At 46.5% G+C, this 18,530-nt stretch overlaps 1 protein-coding gene across 1 annotated transcript in view; it reads right to left on the bottom strand.

Annotated features, from left to right (window-relative positions):
* Window positions 1-2,309: 2,309 nt before the first annotated feature.
* LOC308368698 (PDZ domain-containing RING finger protein 4-like) overlaps window positions 2,310-18,530 on the bottom strand; it is a gene marked incomplete at both ends in the record, with an annotated part of 96,868 nt that continues 80,647 nt past the window's right edge. The window contains 7 exons of the mRNA XM_080842946.1: window positions 2,310-3,890; window positions 4,456-4,578; window positions 5,547-5,648; window positions 7,439-7,501; window positions 10,312-10,410; window positions 14,526-14,628; window positions 16,580-16,833. Coding sequence (XP_080699072.1) covers window positions 2,310-3,890; window positions 4,456-4,578; window positions 5,547-5,648; window positions 7,439-7,501; window positions 10,312-10,410; window positions 14,526-14,628; window positions 16,580-16,833 — 2,325 coding nt within the window. The remainder of the gene's footprint in view (window positions 3,891-4,455; window positions 4,579-5,546; window positions 5,649-7,438; window positions 7,502-10,311; window positions 10,411-14,525; window positions 14,629-16,579; window positions 16,834-18,530) is intronic.

Here is an 18,530-nt window from a genome sequence, read left to right on the forward strand (position 1 = left end):
TGGAGGATGTTTTTCATATATGCCACTTAAAATGTTTTATTTATGTTGTATAGCGAATAGTAAAATATTATGTACTGAAAATGCTGAGCTGAAGTTTCTTTTGTCTGTTTTTCGTTCTTAAGGGCCAAAACGAAGCAGTTTCACCTTGCTGACAATCATTTCAAAACATCATGTGCAGACAACATCAAATGTGCAGTGTTCACTATTTCTGTTTTTCCTAGGGAAAAAAAGAAACAATGGTTTATTTGAATTTTTTTTTAACCAAAGAACACTATCACCACACATTAATTTGGCCAATCAGCAAGCCAACTACATATTACTGGAAATAAGACCATTGACATTGACTTCAAACAAATACATGGTCAAATTTACAATTGAAATGTACATTTTTACCAGAAAAAAAAAAATGTAAAAAGACCAGAACACTCGAGAACGATAGAAAACATCCTTAGGGGGCCTTTGATTGCTGGACTGATATGTTTGCAGGTGCGCTGTACGCCAATGCCCCTCGATGATACACATTAATGTTAATGCACTGCGATTACCATTTGAAAGCCTTCACAGGAAATGCAACCACCCTCTCCATGATGTGTGTATATCTCTGAGTACTGAGCTCAAGGCGGTTAGAAGACATTATACAATATATGGCATAAACACTGAAAGAGCTCATGATCATATTAGCTAAGGTTGGCTGAGATATAAACCTCTCAGCTTTGTGTCTTAGGCAATAAGCAGAGCTGAAGTAAGATGCAGTACGATCTGCTAATTTCTTCGGACAGCTGGGAAGTGCAAAGCCCAGTTCTTCAGTCAATTAGTCAATTAGCTGATTAACTGGAGGAAGCAAGTAGGACATTTATTCCCCTGAAACTGCACAAAATATGGTCTTTCATGAAAAGTCAGTAGCCAAATAATATCCATCTTTGTGCTGAAAAAAGCACACTTTTAAGAAATATTTGCTAAATATGAATGAAGATACAGTGTGTATAAAGGGCTATGTTTACTGTGTTTACATTTTATCGTATCCACTAAATTATTAACAATGTTAATTGTTAATATGCTACTTTTTATGCATCTGTACCTCATTCATATTTGGGCTGTAGAGAGTATGCAGAGGATATATTCACTGTCATTAAGACTTATTTAGATGAATGATTCATGGATAGGACATGTTAAAAAAAGTCTACCTGTGGAAAAATGGCATGTCAAAATCTTTTGAGCCTCTATGCCCTGACAGTAAGTAGGAATGTTAAGATGGTATTGGTAGTGAGGCAACATTGTGCTTAACGGTTTTAATGTACTTTGCTGTATTAACGACTTTTCATCAGATACATAACACTGTGTGTGGCTCCTAGCTGCTAAATGTTTATTTGGAATTAGGATGATGTTTACCACTCTCTAAAGAAATGCCCACTGACTTGTATGAAGAGGTCATTTGTAAGCCTGATGTGAACATAGCCAGTAAGCTCTGAGGAGAAATTGAAATTAATAACTTATCTTGGTCTTTCTTCATTGGTCCCTTGCAACCAAGACAGTCAAGTTGTGTGAGTTCAGTGTGTGGCCTTTAACTCTGATTGAAATCCATACACCAGCGCATATAAAAGCTACAAAGGGTAAAAGCTTAACCACAGATGTTCACACTGAGATAGTTCGAATGAAGCAAATGTTAAGCCCAACTCTAAGAGGCTCATTGGACCTGTGTATCAAGGGGTTGTCTGGGTAATCAAATCCTGAGAAGATATGCTGGTTCAACAGTTAGGTGTTCATTGGTGTCATGTCTTTATCCCCCATCACATCAACCGTCGAAAAGAAATACAAGTTTTCCAGAGAATGATAAAAAGCCAACCCTGCAGCAGACTACATTTCCCATAAACCAGTGAGGAGAGCTGTTGTGTGGTGTATTACATTCGTATTAAAACCTTATTTTAAAGTATGCACACCTATCAGGAACTGAGCGTGGGTCTAGTCACGGAATGCAACCCTTAAAAATAGTGTGGGTGGGACATACAGGATTAAACGTAAAAAAAATGCACTTGGCTTGGTAGGTTTGTATAAAAGCATTTCCGAAAGATGAAACAAACAGCGAGGAGAAACAAAACATCATAAAATGCAAGATATGGAATGATACGCTTCTTCAAATTGTTTATAAAATGCTATTCAGGTTACAAAGTGTGAAAAATAGTTTTCTTTACTCGTCTTTTCCCTCCACATAAAAATGCCACATTGAACGAGGCAAAGTAGTTAATACCGCATGGGGTAAAGTCTGAGTTTGTCTTTTGTCGTCTTTTGCTTGTTTCACTTTGTACAGTTCTCTATACAGTGGTCACGGACAGGAAGGCATTGTGGACTTTGGCTCCCTCGGGCGCTTTGGCGCCGTGGGTCATCAGTTCCTGAATGGTCATCCAGTTGTCCAGGATCTTCTTGTTGCGCTTCTTCATCATCTTGCGGTGGCTGAGCTCGATGATGCTGACCTCCTTGCGGGGCGACCCCGAGCCCGGTCCGGAGCCCGAGCCCTCCCCGCCGCTTTGGGGGTTCTCACGCAGGCTCTCCAGGCGGCTGCGCTGCATGAACTCCCGCCGGCGCCGCTGCTCCTTGGCCCGGATCAGCTGCTGCTTGCGCTCCTCTTTGCTCCAGTAGCGGCCCATCTTCATCTCGCTCATGGCGTCGTCGTCGGTCGTCATGCCGCCGCTGCGCTCCTCCTTGATCTTGAGCGCGCGCTCGCGGAGCATCCGGTCGCGCACCGGACGCTTGGTGATGTACCGCGTGCCGTCGCTGCGTACTTTCACCTTCCACTCCGTCTTGGGGTCGTTGACATCAGGGGACTGCTGCTGCTCCGCTGAAGGCTGCGGATCCGGACACATGCTGAACAGGCTGAGCTGGCTCTGGGAGTACTCCACGGCCGAGCGCTGCTGGATCAGGTGCATGTAGCTCTGGTAGTGGCGGGCATGAGCGGGGATGTTGGTGTGTCGTAACGGCGAGTTGTGGCTGGGCGAGAAGTAGGGGATGCGCGAGGGCCGCAGGGCCTGTTGCTGTCGGGCTGGGGAGGCCTCGTCGTCGGCCGGCAGCGTCTGGTCCGACTCGGACGGGTTGCTGTGGTCGGGGCTCCCACTGGGGGCGCGGCGGGAGGGGCAGTAGGAGAACAGCGGGGAGGTAGGACAGCGTCCGGCGGCCAGGGTGCTGCGGAGATTGCGCTGGTTGGTCAGGCTGACTATCCTCTGCAGCGAGTGCTCGGGCGAGCGGTCCATGGCCAGTGGTGTGCTGCGCGAGCTCTCCGCCGTGTTGTAGGCGCTCGAGCTGTCCTTGTCCGACCTCTCCGGGTGCTCCTTGATGTTGGCTAGCTTGCCTGCCGTCCCGCTGCCTCCCGCCTGGCTCTGGTGTTGCCGGCGCGGGCTGCCCTGCTCCTTGGCCAGTGCCTGCCGCGGCTCCCCTTTGCGTAGCTGGTGCGCCTGCATGATGTTCTGGCACTCCAGCTCGATGCTGCGCAGCTCCTCGTTCAGCATGCGCAGCTCCCGCTCCACGCCACCGCCCACGCCCACGCCGCTGGGCTCCGTCAGGCTGCACTCGATGGTGCTGCTGCGGCTGTAGAACAGGTCGTACTCTCCACTGTTGCGGATCTGGCACTTGAGCTCCAGCAGCTGCTGGAAGCGGTCGCCCTCCGCCACCACGGGCTCCTCCCCTGGGCGCCGGCTCCCCGAGACAGGCCCCTCGGTCGGGTGGCAGGCCTCCCGGCGCTCACGCAGGCACTGGGACAGCCTCTTCTGGATGTGCGCCAGCATGTCCTGCTCCGAGCTGACGTCAGTGCCGCCCAGCCCGCTGTCCTTGCCCTGGTTGGCGGAGGAGGAACAGGTGGCCGTCGTGTCGCAGATGATGTCACCCTCCGGTCTCTTCCTGAGCTGCAGGGGAAAGAGGTGAACCATGAGCGCGGGCAGAACGCAATGACATCATCATGAATTAAACAATTGTCATATCCTCAGGGACTGCTTTCCATTGTCTCCACGGGTGATCTCACAAGTATAATAGAACAATAGTGAATAACAAGAAGCCTCTCTCTATTGTCTCTTTGATTTTCCCAACTTTGGAATATACGGTATGTTAATATCCTCGTAAAATTTGAATTTATAATGGCTATAATTGGGATTTAAAACACTCATCGCTCTCTCATACATATTCATGCCTCAGAAGGCACATTTTGAAAGTTGATAAAGGACTTGGGAAAGCAAAACATGCTCTATAGATTCATCTCAACCACTCTGCATCTGCGGTATCTATTATTTCTAATTACTTCCTAAATTTTACATTACCTACAGCTTTACGACTCTCATGGAGGCTCTTTAAAGCACCACGAGATGATGTTAATTGTTAATGGCATAATATTAATAAATAAAATTGAACTCGTTGAAGGTTCGATGAAAACCTATCCTGTGAAGACACACTTCTCCTTGTTGCTCTGTCTCCTACCTGGTCTTGTAGCTTAGCAGCTCTCTCCATCTCCTCCTCCTCTCTTCTTTGCTCCTCCAGCATCTCCATCTTCAGCTCCTCAAGGAACTCGCTGTGTTCATCATCCAACCACCCATCCTCCAGCTGCAGAGAAGCCAAGGCAGAGCAAGACAGAGAGGGGCAGAGAGAGAGAGAGAGAGAGAGAAAGCGAGAGAGAGAGAAAGATAGAGATAAAGAGAGGGGAGTGAGAAATGTATTGCTATTGAAAAAAATGTTTAATATCTAATTAATAAACATCAACACAAGCTTTTAATTGCCACCCCGCACCCGTCAACCTGACAGACTGAAACTGCCGCGGCGGACACGGCTCGGTGGACACGGCTCGGTGGCCGCGGCGTCTCTCGCCTCTTGACCTTGCCCTCCTAATTCCTCACATCAGCTCTTTGTCAGGGCGTCTCAAGCAAAAGCATAATCCATATTTATAGATTCAGATTTCGCTATTGGAGACGCACTTAATTACCGTGGGAGTCCATTACCGAGGCAGGCCTCAGCTGGGTTCTGTGGCTCTGGCGGAGGACCGTTTGGCTGAGGCCCGGGGCATGAACTCACTCGGTATTAGCATGCCATTAGTTTTTATGGTTTACCGTCCGTAGTCAATTATGTTGCCGCTACATAAAAATAAAACATGACGAGGTGCTGGAGCGCCGGGCCCCTTACCCTGCCCTGTCAGGTGGGGGGGGGGAGAGTGCAGGTAAGTTAAGTTTGTCTGCACTTGTCTGCACTGACAAAACTGTTTTTCATATTGCATGAGCGGGATGTTGCCAAGTGATGAAGCAAAGTGTGTGTGTGTTTGTGTGTGTGTGTATGTGTGTGTGTGTGTGTGTGTGTGTGCGCTTGTGTGTGTGTGCTTGTGTGTGTGCGCATGTGACTGTGTGTCTGAATGCGTTCAACACCTAGGGTTTTGCACAGTGCATACCATGTCTTTCTATGCATGGTGTGAGTGTGTGTGTGTGAATGGGAAGGGAGCCTATATGCTGAGGTATGCATTCATTTCTGCACACATGTCTCCATGAATAAATTAGAGCAGTGTGCAAAAAGGGGGAATTACCCACCTGCAGCTCGGGCCGCGCCACCAGCAGCGTGATGTTCCTGCAGTCCTCACTGGAGAGCGCCGCCACCGCCTCCTCCCTGTCCTGCACATCCTGCCCATTTATCTGTGGGGAGCAGAGAGAGATGAGGGTCAGACAGGCAGTTCACACAGCAGAGCCCAGCTGGAGAGAGAGAGGCGGTCAAGAGAGGCCCCGCTCCAGCGGTAACTAAAAATATACTGTAGGTGATTATCTTTCATTGGCTTCAAAAGGAAACCACGGACACCAGCCAAGGTGAGCAGAGAGGGAGTGAAAGATTCTCATTTTCTTCCCATCTTTCTCTCAAATGCACACAAAACACACACACACACACACACACACACACACACACACACACACACACACACACACACACACATACACACACATATAGAACACACACTGCCATTCACACTAACCTTCCTTTAGTCATTTCCTAGCTTCCTGAAGTAAGTGCCCTCACTCAATTATATACTTTAGAGAGGAGGAAGGCACATTGATTACTGCTGGGATGGCACCACACCTTGGCCAATGGAGACTGTCCTCATGAAAGCTTCCTGGCAACACATATAGATCTGGCGACACAATTAACTGGCCACTGACAGGTGGTGTTCATCTTTTCCCGGGGAGAGTAATGGGACTGTCACCGGAGGATAATAGAGCCGGGTGCCGGCCAGCCCGGCAGACCCGCGTTCCACCAATCAGTCACACGGCACACACACACGCGCGTGCCGACAATTAGTGCCTGCGCTCAACATTATCTCCCGGAGACAAACGCCGGGGCTCACTGATCAGCCTCTCTCGCGTTATCGCTTCGTGAGGAAGTCTTTGCACTACAAGTGCCTAGGAACGTGGGGGCCTCTACTACCTGTCAGAGAGAGAGAGTGCAACCATTTCATCAAGGCGCCTTTCAAAACACTCTCTGCCCACAGGTGCCATCTCTGGCCTGCTCTGAAATACATCACAACTCTCCCGCACTGGCCTTGGTGGCCCCTTCAGTGCTCTACCCTTACACTGTGCTGCCTGCCACACCAGCTACAGAATACAAAACATGCTCTCCGCCTGAACTTTAATAGCATACTCATTGACTATCTGTGTGCTTGCCTGCCATTGTGTTCCTCTGCGCCATTCCTTATTAATACTTAAACAAAGGGTGCTTATTTGACAGCAGTCATTTATTCTCTCACTTTGCATACTACTGGGCCTTATTTGGTCAGTAACATGAAAACCAAAGCAACAAAAGGCTGAAACTATCCCCTCTGTTCACAACATTAGCTGAGTGAAAAACCATGTAATTAGCAACAAAAGTAGCCCTGAGACCAGCGGAATCTTTAAATAGGGAATTTTTTATTACACACCTTCATATTGTGCGGGTCCAAAAGCGCTCAGGCGTTTCTCGTTTGGACACCTCTGCACAGCGGTGAGCATCACAACCACTCTCCCCCTCCTACGCATCTTCCCAGATTTAAGGCCCACTATCTCTCATGAACGCAGACTGCATGTCTCTCCTCGGGGTAGTCTTAGCCCCTCTGGGTCTCTGCCCCAGAGTACTGCTCACAGTAATGATGTGGAGAGATCTTTCCCGGCCCCCCTCGGGGGACACATCTGCTGCGCCGAGCACCTCTAAACTGGGGCCATAAAAAAATCTGGGGGGCCCCCCGCGGCCGTCGGCTGCTGACTCGGGGAGCCGAAGAGCCAGGGGGAGGGAGTATTATCCCCCTAACCGCCACAGAGGGGGTTACTTCTTCATTTAATGTTCAGCCATTAAAAATGAATGGGCCCACTTGCTGGGAGACAAAGGCAGCTCCCCTGGAATAACGGGGTTTTCATGTCGGAGGTAATGAGAGCAAAGGGATGGGATGATGGCTGTAATGCACCTGCAAAATGCGGTCCCCTTCTCGAATGCGACCGTCTCGGGCGGCGATGCTGTTCGGACCGACCTGTAAGAGAGAACGGAGTACGTTGTGTGAATGTGTTTTTAGACGTCTGCATCTAAATCACATGCCATAGCTTTTCAACTGAATACTGAAAGTCTGCCTTGTCCTGAAGATAACAATCGGACAAATGTTGTAAGATTGATGACTACTGGCTGATGGTCATCTGCAGATACACTTGCCTTGTACAAACATTATTGCTTTGATTCAACTGGGAATTAAAACTAATTTTGTCCTCTCTAGTACCAATTAAGAAAATGGATGAGGGTTAGGGTGAAGTTTTCATATTACATAGATAACACAGTCGTTATGAAGTGGTGTTGCATTACAAGGGCTTGTTTTATTTTCCTGCTGCCTTTGATTTCCCTTGGCCATTCGGCCTCGAAATGGGGGGCCATGATTGGCTCAGCCCTCAGACAGGAAGCTGAAGCGTCTCAAGCTCCTTTGTGATTAATGACACAGAGTGAGGGGGCTGGCCCATCCTTCACTGACCAATCAATTGCTGTCTTAGGTCATTTGTTTCACTCTGTCCTATCAGAGGGGATCTCCTGAGATCACTCGGGTGCCAGAATGTTCCATCTTTATAAACCCCAACCCTTCACAATGCCCACTCACTTAAAGTGACGCACTGCCATGCCAGAGGAGGAGGAATCGACACTTTGCTGTCAAATAATGAGCTAGATGTCTGCAGCCGTCCAGTCAATAGAGGGGCTTGTTTGTCTGTGGCTACATCATTAACATACCTGTAACACTGTATTCAGACCACTGCTTAGTAAATATTTAGAAAATGATTGGGCTTAGGATACCTCTGTCTATTTAAAGTAGTGAATGGAATCTTTTGAATAAGCTCCTTGGAATAAGTTATTTTCCCACAAAGTATTTGAATGGTGCTCGTTAAGTACTCGTTAAGAGGCCATATTAATAAGCCCATAACCACACATTGATAAGAAGTATCAATATGCTGAGCGTGTCTGAATGGCCAAAACTGTGCTGTTCAGATCTGATTTCGTCTCATTTGAAGAGCAGGGTAGGGTGTTTCTGACAAGTGAAACAAAAGACTCTTAGACTGATAGTGGGCCAAGCGAGAAAGTCAGTGAAAAGGCGGTCATTAAAATATTTTCATTATTTATCATCACTAGCCGTGATTCCACTCTCGGGCCAGTGCAAGCTAGGGCTATTTTTGGGCCAACTGCCAATGGCCTAAGGCCCAAGGCCCCAAGAAGCGAAAAACAAAACCCTCTCCTGTGTCGAATATTGGGCTGACAGCCCTGCACTGCTGCCCTACAACCCGTCCATAAGCCGTTTTGGTGTATACGTCATTCATTTCACAAGTGAGTGGGATGTTCAAGTTGAGATATCATGCGATAAAGTGTGGATGCCAGGCACCTGTGACCTACAGCAGAGTAATTTAAGCTAAGGAATATAATGGAAGCCGTTTGCTGTCTGGTCATCACTTTGTGGAATGTAATGTTAAGACTCAGATAAAGCATATCCCTCATGAGGTAAACAGGCTTGTTAGACTCCTATGTTCCTATTCCATATGCTCACTGATATGGCTTTTGCTTAAACAGTGAAAAGTGATTTCAATCTTTATTCTTTCCTCAAAATGGAGAAATCAATATTTTAAACACCTGAAAATTAATTCAAGAATCTGGCTAGAAAAGAATAAAATGGCATAGCTTATTAAGTCATATTTGAGAATAGAGCCGACATTTGATCACTGTCAAAATTGCACGCTGACACATCAAAGCTCAGCATTCAATAACATTATGAGCAAAAGCAGTGGAATTCATCATTCCAAGCTACTCCTTTGCCAACATCCCACTTTGAGAGTACCTCAAAGGAGACAGGAGAAATTCCTGGTTGACAGAAATACGACACGTAACCATAAACATTTAATGAGAGGAATTACCATTTTATCAGTGCGCTAAAAATAGCACTGCCATTTGGAGGAGGGGGAGGGGTGTTGTTTGTAAATTCCTGTATTAATAACAAATACTTTCATGGAAAATTATTTCATTTCCCTTTTTTATATTTAATAGTTCTCCAGATGACAGGCCCCTTCGAACAAGATACACAGGGCCCTATTTTGAAAGGCTGTGAGCTCCGCATCAGCCACTGTGATGTCATGATATTGCTCAAAGGGAATAGTCGAGCAGAATGGCTATTTTCTTGTATTCACACATTGGACAGGATCGAGCAAAGCCTTTGTGAGACCGCTAAAGTGGAATATTAATTTCTGTGTGTGTCGTTGAATTTGTGTTTTCTGAGCTAATCATAACAAAGGGAATTCTGATATGAGCAGTGATGACAAGCGCACTTGTCACTTGTTTGATTTATGTCCAACACATCAGTGTATAGTATGAAAATATTTAAACTGTCAAATTGTCATTGTGAAATTATTAAATATGTGTAAATATGTTGAATTGATAACAGCCTAGCACACTTCAAGCCTCCAAAATGTAATCATTGCAGTGGACTTCCAATAAACCAATAAACACACCTGAACGGTTGTAAGATATTTTGTAATTTATTTGGAAAGGCAAGTGATTAGTAGAATATTACAGTAAACTAGTAGAATAGCCTAAAGTCCCATTTTCTCCAAAGCGAACATAATGTGTGCTATATGCACATATCAATCCATAAGTCAAACTTTGTCGGCCAAAAATAACAAAATGTCCACCATTGAATGGCAAACTGTCCCAGCAAAACAGTCCCAGAAAAACAAGAGAAAAGTATTGATCCTGAATCCTAACCATCTGCCAAAGTAACCCTGAGTTCCTGTGATGGAGTATGTGTCTGTATGAGTCTCTCACCTCACTGACGTAGATGGCGTTGTCATCCTCCTCGTCGGTCCTGTAGCACAGGGTCAGGCCCAGCTTCTCCTGACTGCTCAGCCGACACAGCTCAACCTCCTGCAGACACACATCACACAGACGCACAAACTCTTACTCTCAGTGCATCACAGCTCAACCTCCTGCAGACACACATCACACAGACGCACAAACTCTTACTCTCAGTGCATCACAGCTCAACCTCCTGCAGACACACATTACACAGAGGCACACACTCTTACTCTCAGTGCATCACAGCTCAACCTCCTGCAGACACACATTACACAGAGGCACAAACTCTTACTCTCAGTGCATCTCAGGAGTCAGGACAGAGGTCAGCACAGCCACACATTACACAGACGCACAAACTATCACCAGCACCATCTCATGACAGAGGTCAGCACAGACACACATTATACAGACGCACAAACTCTCACCAGCGCAACTCAGAGACAAAATGGTCTGTTAATGCCCCTTTAATGAACCCTGCTTTTGCACTTTTAGTGTGCTAGTCAACGACTAATTGTAGCCAGTTACTGCAGTGAATGACTGTACACGAGCACTAAGGTAGTACACCTGCTAAAGCTGGAACTTTGCAGGTACTTTGACAACTTGCTTCAACTTTGAGGCATTTACATTCCCTCTCTCATTAATATGTATGCTTGTTTTGTAAATAAATCTGTAATTATGCAAAAAATCGCTGATTTAATTTGGTCAGCGGGCCCTTTCTGTTGTAACCAAAGAAAGCACCCATGAAATATTCATTGGCTGTCCCTGAATTGGGCTTAGGGGCTTTACGAGATTTGTTTTGAATCTAGAGATGTGGTCTAATACCCATAGCCACTTTAGCCATAAAATCACAATGAACAATTCGGCTTGCCCACAGTTCTGGTCCTTCCTGACAACACAGACGAACAAACTAATTGCCACGGGGCGACTAAATTGACATTAAGGTGGAAGTTTGATGCTGTCAAACTGTCAAAACACCAGTGGCTTTGTCACAACAAGAGTGATAAACATAGTGTTCATTTTGTTCATTCCATCTGGATGGAGAGAACATTTCATCGTTCCTTCACAGGCTGGCCTGGGGTCTTCGCAGTGGGCTACTGCTGCTCACCAGGTGATGACTGGCCTGTGGGAACCTGACAGGGCTCTCAGGGAGAGATGGAGAAATGAATTTCCTCTGTGGCATCTGTGGGCTGGCTGGTTACACATGTCAGACGTGTCAGACGGCCTCGCCGAGGAGAAGAGTCAGGAACAAAGAGGAAGGTGGAGAGGCAGAGCAAACGAGGTAGAGGGAGGAAGCCACCTGGTGCCTCCTTCCATTGAGGTGTGTGTGTGTGTGTGAGAGTGTGTGTGTGTGTGTGTGTGTGTGTGTGTTCGTGTGCGTGTTTGTTTGTGTGTGTGTGTGTGTGTGTGCGTGTGCGTGTGTGTGTTCGTGTGTGTGTGTTTTTGTGTGTGTGTGTGTGTGTGTGTGTGTGTGTGTGGGGTGATGGTGATGGTAAGGAAGGAACTGAGCGCTTCTTGGTATCAAACAGCCCTGCACCAGTGCTGGTCCACTGATTTACGGGTAATTTGCACCTCAGAAGCAGGAAAAAAGGAGACAAATAAAAAAAGAGAGGTATAAAAGCAGAGGGGGAAAGCCCACGCTGTCAGGCTTCTCATCTTATATATTTTTTTCAAACACTCCACCTGACAAGCCCTCAGATCTTTAATTGTGTGTGTGTGTGGAAGTACAGTAGCGCAAGCTCAGGCCTGTCACAGCCAATCTCCAGAAACGAGGCGGAGGAGACACAAACACAGGTGAAGGAGAGCTGCAGCCACACTGCCAACACCACCACTGCCATCATGAATGACACGTCAGATCAAACCACAGCCACAGCCACAGCAAAAGCCTGTTTGGTGAAAAAGGCAATAAGGCGTATAATCAACGTTGATTTCTCTGTTGATGTTTGGTGTTAAATATGATTCGAAAACTGCAGATGGAGAACAGCTGCCGTTTTCAACTTTAACGATACACCGCAGTTGCAAAAAAAGTCTTTACGATGGAGAGGTAATTCATTGCCGTGGAAAGCCTGGGTGGCAGACAACATTAAAGAGCAATTACCAAAGCAAACAAATGGCGGCAATGAATACCTTCATATATGGCAGTTAGGAAAGCCTCAAAGAGAGGAGTGAGTCTTTTTTTGTATTTTATTCCTTGAGTGTTGGCTAGGAATGTATTAGCACGGTTGAACGGTGGTGATGGAGCATCTTGAGTAGTCAGAGTTCTCTACAGTCTGCCTGACATGATCAACATCTTTCCAAAGCAGGCGCTGCTATAGCTAAAGCTTTTGCTGCTTGCAACCCCCCCCCCCCCCCCCCCCCCCAAGATATTCCATTTTACGGGCGAGCTCTCGGCCTCTCAGGCGGGAGATTGCATCGGCAGTGGGAGAGCGGAGTCTGACAGTAAATTAACGACTGTGATGGCGTGATTAGGCAAGATGGCCGCCCACCGTCAGCCCGCGCGGGATACTGTCATAATAATCGTGCCTTTGATTGCTGGTAATTGAAAAAGCAGCCTCCAAAGAGAGTCTGGGGATAATAATGGGGGTAGGTAGAGCCACTGAACAACCATACTTTTGCCTCTCTACACACACACACACACACACACACACACACACACACATACATACACACACAATAAGCTAGACAAGCCTTTGGTAGCAGTCTCACATATGACAGCTTCAAAAGCAGTGCAGTCCATTGCAGCTTCACATAATTAAAGCGGAGGTAGTAAGTGCATGTAGGCTCCTCAAAAGCTTGAAAAATAGTGACAATGAAGTGGTTGGCGTGCTAGATGTGCTTTTCTTTCATCTTTTCTTGACAATTTTCCCCCTCCCTTTATGTCAGTTTCCATGGCCCGTGCTCTGTGGGAATGTTGGGAGTGTTCTATTGACATACGGTAAGTGGAGGCATGTCAGAGGGGTGCACAGCCCTCCATGCATGAAATAAAAAGAGCAAACACAATGTAACGAGATTAGTTAATAGAAATGAGGCATGCAGCGTCTCAGCTTAATATATTACATTCGTGCCGACTTAATGCAAGGCCGCCGCGACAACGCAAGTGGATGTGCAAATCTTCTCTGAAGGAAAGGAATGAGAAGGCGCCCCACTTGGGGGGAAAATTCAAATGAAACAAAAGCGAACGAGAAGGGGGGGTAATCACCACACATTCGTCACAACGGCCCATAGGAGTTAGCCTGCTCTTCACTGGCTCGGAAATAAAGAATATCTGAGCTCGCTTTCGGCTTCTGGTAGATGCAGACACACACTGAGCGGACTCACCCAAGTGTCAGTTCATCATCTGCGGCGGCCTAATCTGAATCTTGGGGGGTAGTGGCGGTGCTGGGAGGGGGGTGGGGTCTGGGGGCGGGGGGGGTTGGGGGCTGTGGTGCTGAGGTGTGGAGGAAGAGCCGACTAAGCATCCTGATGATATCATCTGTCAGAGCAACCCTGTGCCGGTGTCGGTGAGTTAATGAAGATGCAGGCGGGGGATCATTCAGCCGGGCCTCCCACAGGAGTGCCATTGTTCATCTTCCCAAAGTTGCCTCTTGCACCTTACAGCACCAGAGGGATCCGTGCTGCTGGGGGGGGGGGGGGGCATAATGATGGATTGACTCTGCCTTGATGGACTGTCTCCACCGTGATGAACGTCTGGATGATAAGTGACATCAGTGAGGTTTAATTGATGATATCGTCATATGAAACAAGCCAATCGATACAACGGGGGCAAACAAAGGGGATCCCATATTGACCAGATCAGGAGGGCCTGGTAGTAGGCAAGTTTAAGCTGTGGCCGTGGAGGGTCGTAGCCCTCACCCCACCCCACCACACCACACCACACCGCACCCCACCCCACCACACCACACCACACCACACCACACTATCACTATCACTATCACTTCGCAAATTTGCTCAGCATTGATATTGAGCCCTGGCTGTGACCCATCATCCGTCAGCCGCCGCCTGTGGGGACAGGCCTGTGGAGTCAATTATAAGCGGGGCCCTTCCACGTGTGGGGGAGATATCTATTATGGGATGGCACGTGGAGGGTGGGATGTCAACTGTTATTAATAAAACTGATGGTGGGGGGTGGGGGGGGGGGGGGGGTCGGGTTAGGGAGAGGGCTGAGGGAGTCACCATTGGAGTCGTACCTCGTACTCAAAGTCATCCGTCCTCTCGACGTCCACCGCCATGTTGGAGAGGTACTCCGAGCCGTCGTAATACTCCTGCTCCATAGTGTGGAGAGACTGGCAACTGTGAGGAGACACAGACACAGGGGAGAAGGGAGTGAGAGAGAGGACTGATGATAGAAGATAGTGATGGACAGTTATGATTTAGAGGACCGTCCCTCTTCATCCCATTTACTATTTGTTGTGAGCACACATACATGCCACACCAAACACACACACACACACACACACACACACACACACACACACACACACACACACACACACACACACACACACACACACACACACACACAAGCACACACACACACAAGCACACACAAAACACAAGCACAGACACACAGACACACACAAACGTACGGTTAGAAAGAAAGATTCCTTTGTTTCTAACTGAGGAGGTGGAAAGCGCAAGAATAAAGGAACTGTCATGTGCTTTCAGCGATGATGTCATGAGGGTGATCAAACCATGTCTGATTAATCGCTGAACCTCCATGCTGAATATTTTTTCTCATCTTCTGAAGACCACACAGGCATTGTTCTCACCCACCAATGAATCCTGCCTTTTGCCAGAGGATTGTAACGTGTTGTTTATGAATCTCGAGGAGAAGAAAGAAAAAATCCCTGATGTGCATTATTATTGTGGCATATAAGGGCTGATTTTTTTTTCCACCCCACAAAAACAGGGATGTCTATCAGTGAAAGAATGCACTCCACTGAAAACAACATATGGGTTTATATGACTTGAAAAATAACCCAGTCCACCAATAAAGCAGGTTGTGTAAATGTCAAAATGGTTTATTTTTTGGGACTACAATATGGCATATTATGCTTTCTTCGGGACACGTGTGTCTAAATAGAACACAATTACATAGTTTTATGATCTGTGCTCCAACGAGAGGAACGACTGACATTTGTTGCGACTATAAAACGGAGCCTGTCTTGGCTGTGGCACCTGAACACAGATGAAGACACAAAAATGTGTGGGGTTTTACGAGACACATTGATTACATTTGTTTCTCGCCTCGGGCTATGAGTAAATTTACAAAGAATGGAGCACCATGTTGGTCGTTTTTTATTAGTCCATTGGATTTGAATCACCCCGTAAACCCTCTGTTAAGCCAAATGGCTATGCCAAACAGCAACAATTAAGACTTGCCTGGGATGGGTGTGGAGATTGAAAATAGAACAGTTAGACAGAAGCTCCAATAACCTGCTTAGCCTGGGGCCTCAAGGAATGCTAGTGAGAAGTTCAATTTAATTTAGTTTGATCTGGAAGTATTATTTAAAGTGTTTAAGAATATCCTACACAATCGGGTCACATAAATGACTGGCAACTAAACAGAGACACGAACCACCAGTGGATATTCCTTTAAAAAATGTGACACCTGGACAAGTGACACATTTTAAACAATTAATTATTTGTGGGTCACAGTATGGTTTTAATTACCCACTTACAATACACCCCTTACTTGAGATAGTCTCAATTAACTTCGCAGCTTCAGCTAAGAAATTCTCTGCATATCTAATGTAGCCATGCTGGCATCCCCTGGGCTGAAACCCACTTATTTCACATGCTAAACTTTATCTTGTTCACAGTTTTCCTCTCCTTTGAGATGGATCTGAGAACACGCATAAGTGATCTTAAAAAAGAAAAGAAAAGAAAAAGACGAATGGGGGGAAAAACAAAGGAGGGCTTCAGCTTTCTTTGTTGTTTTCCAAGAATCCCCAGGATGATGCTTCAAGCCTTATTTTAAATTACGAGTGCCTATTTCAAGAGTCTGTGCATGATTTTCATGGACGAGGGAATTGCATACGGTGTTCATTTCAGGATGGGGGAATTGGGGAGCACACGTTCAGTTCTCAGGTCTGAGTTCACATAGCACATGTACAGTGTTTTTTAATATTTTAATGTAAGTTGTGAATGCTCCATATAGCATCTAGGTGGATGTTAGAAGTCATCACCAAATGGTTGAATTCAATTGTTTGACAAAAGACGAGGATTGTGTGCACTGTACCTGTCTGAGAGCAGAAATGGGCAGATATCAGGCACGGGTGGTGTCGACGGGCGTAGCTTAGCCAAAGCCATGATGTGCTCGAACGTGATCTCCGTCTGCGTGCACACGTCCACCACCTGGACCTCCTGAGAGGGCCCATGGCCCCGTGCCACGGGGTTCCGCCGGAGGACCTGCACCACGATTGGGTCCTTGGCACTGCGGAAGGCCTCCACAGCCTCCTCATGGCTGGCCCTGGAGAGGTCCTTCCCATTCACCTGTGAGAGAGAGGGAGAATTTAGGGCACTCATGGATGATTTTGGGTCTAAGGACCTGCATTTTAAACGAACTCAAGTGTCCATACTGCACCATAGACGGGCTTTCATGGCAGACATTTGAATGTCCCTAATTTAAATGCTGTTTGTTTATTCATACAGGCATTATAACAATACACACTCCACTGGTTCATTTGTTTTGTGAGATTTGTGTGTTTAATCGTGTTATGAAGCTTGTACGAGTAAGTGACATATGTATTTGTGCATATAGTAACCCCTTCTTACATTTAAGTCATCATGAGTTTATTAAGAGAAAAAAATAAATGTTCAACCTGCATAAACAGAAACATTATTATGAATTCATGTGCACTCAAGTTACTGGAGGGTAAAAGAGCCTCTTTGGCATTTTAATTTAAGGGTGAATGCCAGACACGATAACCTTGACCAAATGTGTAGCAAGCAGCCCTCAGAGGCTACATCTAACTCAGTTAGTTGCTAACTGTCAATTAGGTACCTGAAGTGAGCATAACAGATCAGCAGATCAGTAGAGAGGTGCCTGTTAGCACTGCATACAAGGCAATCCTGCCCCACCACAGTGTCCCAATGGACGCAAATATAACAAAAAAAATGACACCTTGTTCGTGAAATAGTGACCCGATTCAGATGGCTGTCAATGATTCATGCAGGAAGAGAGCAGTTCCCAACAGTTCTGAAAGGGCACTGAATATCTATACACTGAGCACAAGCTGTCGTAAGCCCCATCCCCTGGGTCCGGTTTGACTTTACAGAGGTTCATTACGAGGAGTGGGGTTCACATGGCTCTGCCCCCACAGGGGAATACCACCCGGCATGTGATGACTTCCTCTGACACGTCCACGTCAGATCTCTCTCTCAGAGGGATGATTTTTGCTTTCATTAGTGGTACTGGCAAATGTATCGCTGCGATGCGCTATTGCGCTCAAATGCACTGTGTGCACAACGCACAGCTTGTTATGTCTTCGTTACTTAATCGCAGCATCCGATACAGCATATTTGGCACATTATAGGGGCTGTGAGAAAATGAAGCCCGATAGTGCGTGAAATACTTAATGGGACATATTGAAGGATAAGAATAGAATGATGTGCTGCGAAATAGTAAGTGCTAAGGCCGAATCTGCATCATCATCATCTTTGATGGTCAGTTGGACAGAGCGCAACATTCTATTTGCTGACGAAATTTAATTTCTTTCCGCTGCACCTGGCATGTCAATGGAGAAATGCTCTGGTTCATTTAGCACAGTAATTGGACAGCCCGATAGAACAATAGGCATGAAATACTCCAGTGAATGGGCGTTGGTGTAATACTGCAATACGAAGATAATCATCTGGTTTCTAAATCTTGTCAAGCTTGCACAATTCTCTGACAGAGCTTTTAATATACGGCTTTACCTGTGCCAGGAGAGGGAGTTGGTGGGGTTAGGAGCAGCTGGGGAGGAAGCCATTATTTCATTACCATAGAGTTTAAATGGCCCATGCTCTATTCTCATCTCCCAACCACTGTTGATGGCACAGACCTAAGATATGAGGAAAGCATCTTTTGCTACCTTATCTCTTGGTCCAGCATAATAGTGGCTTTATACTTTCAATTTTTTCATATTGCTAGTACTTGAAATGACTGTCCTTGACACACCGCCATGGCATCTCCTTTGAGAAAGAGAGGG

This window comes from Sprattus sprattus (genome assembly GCF_963457725.1).
Source record: "Sprattus sprattus genome assembly, chromosome: 7".
NCBI lineage: Eukaryota > Metazoa > Chordata > Actinopteri > Clupeiformes > Clupeidae > Sprattus > Sprattus sprattus.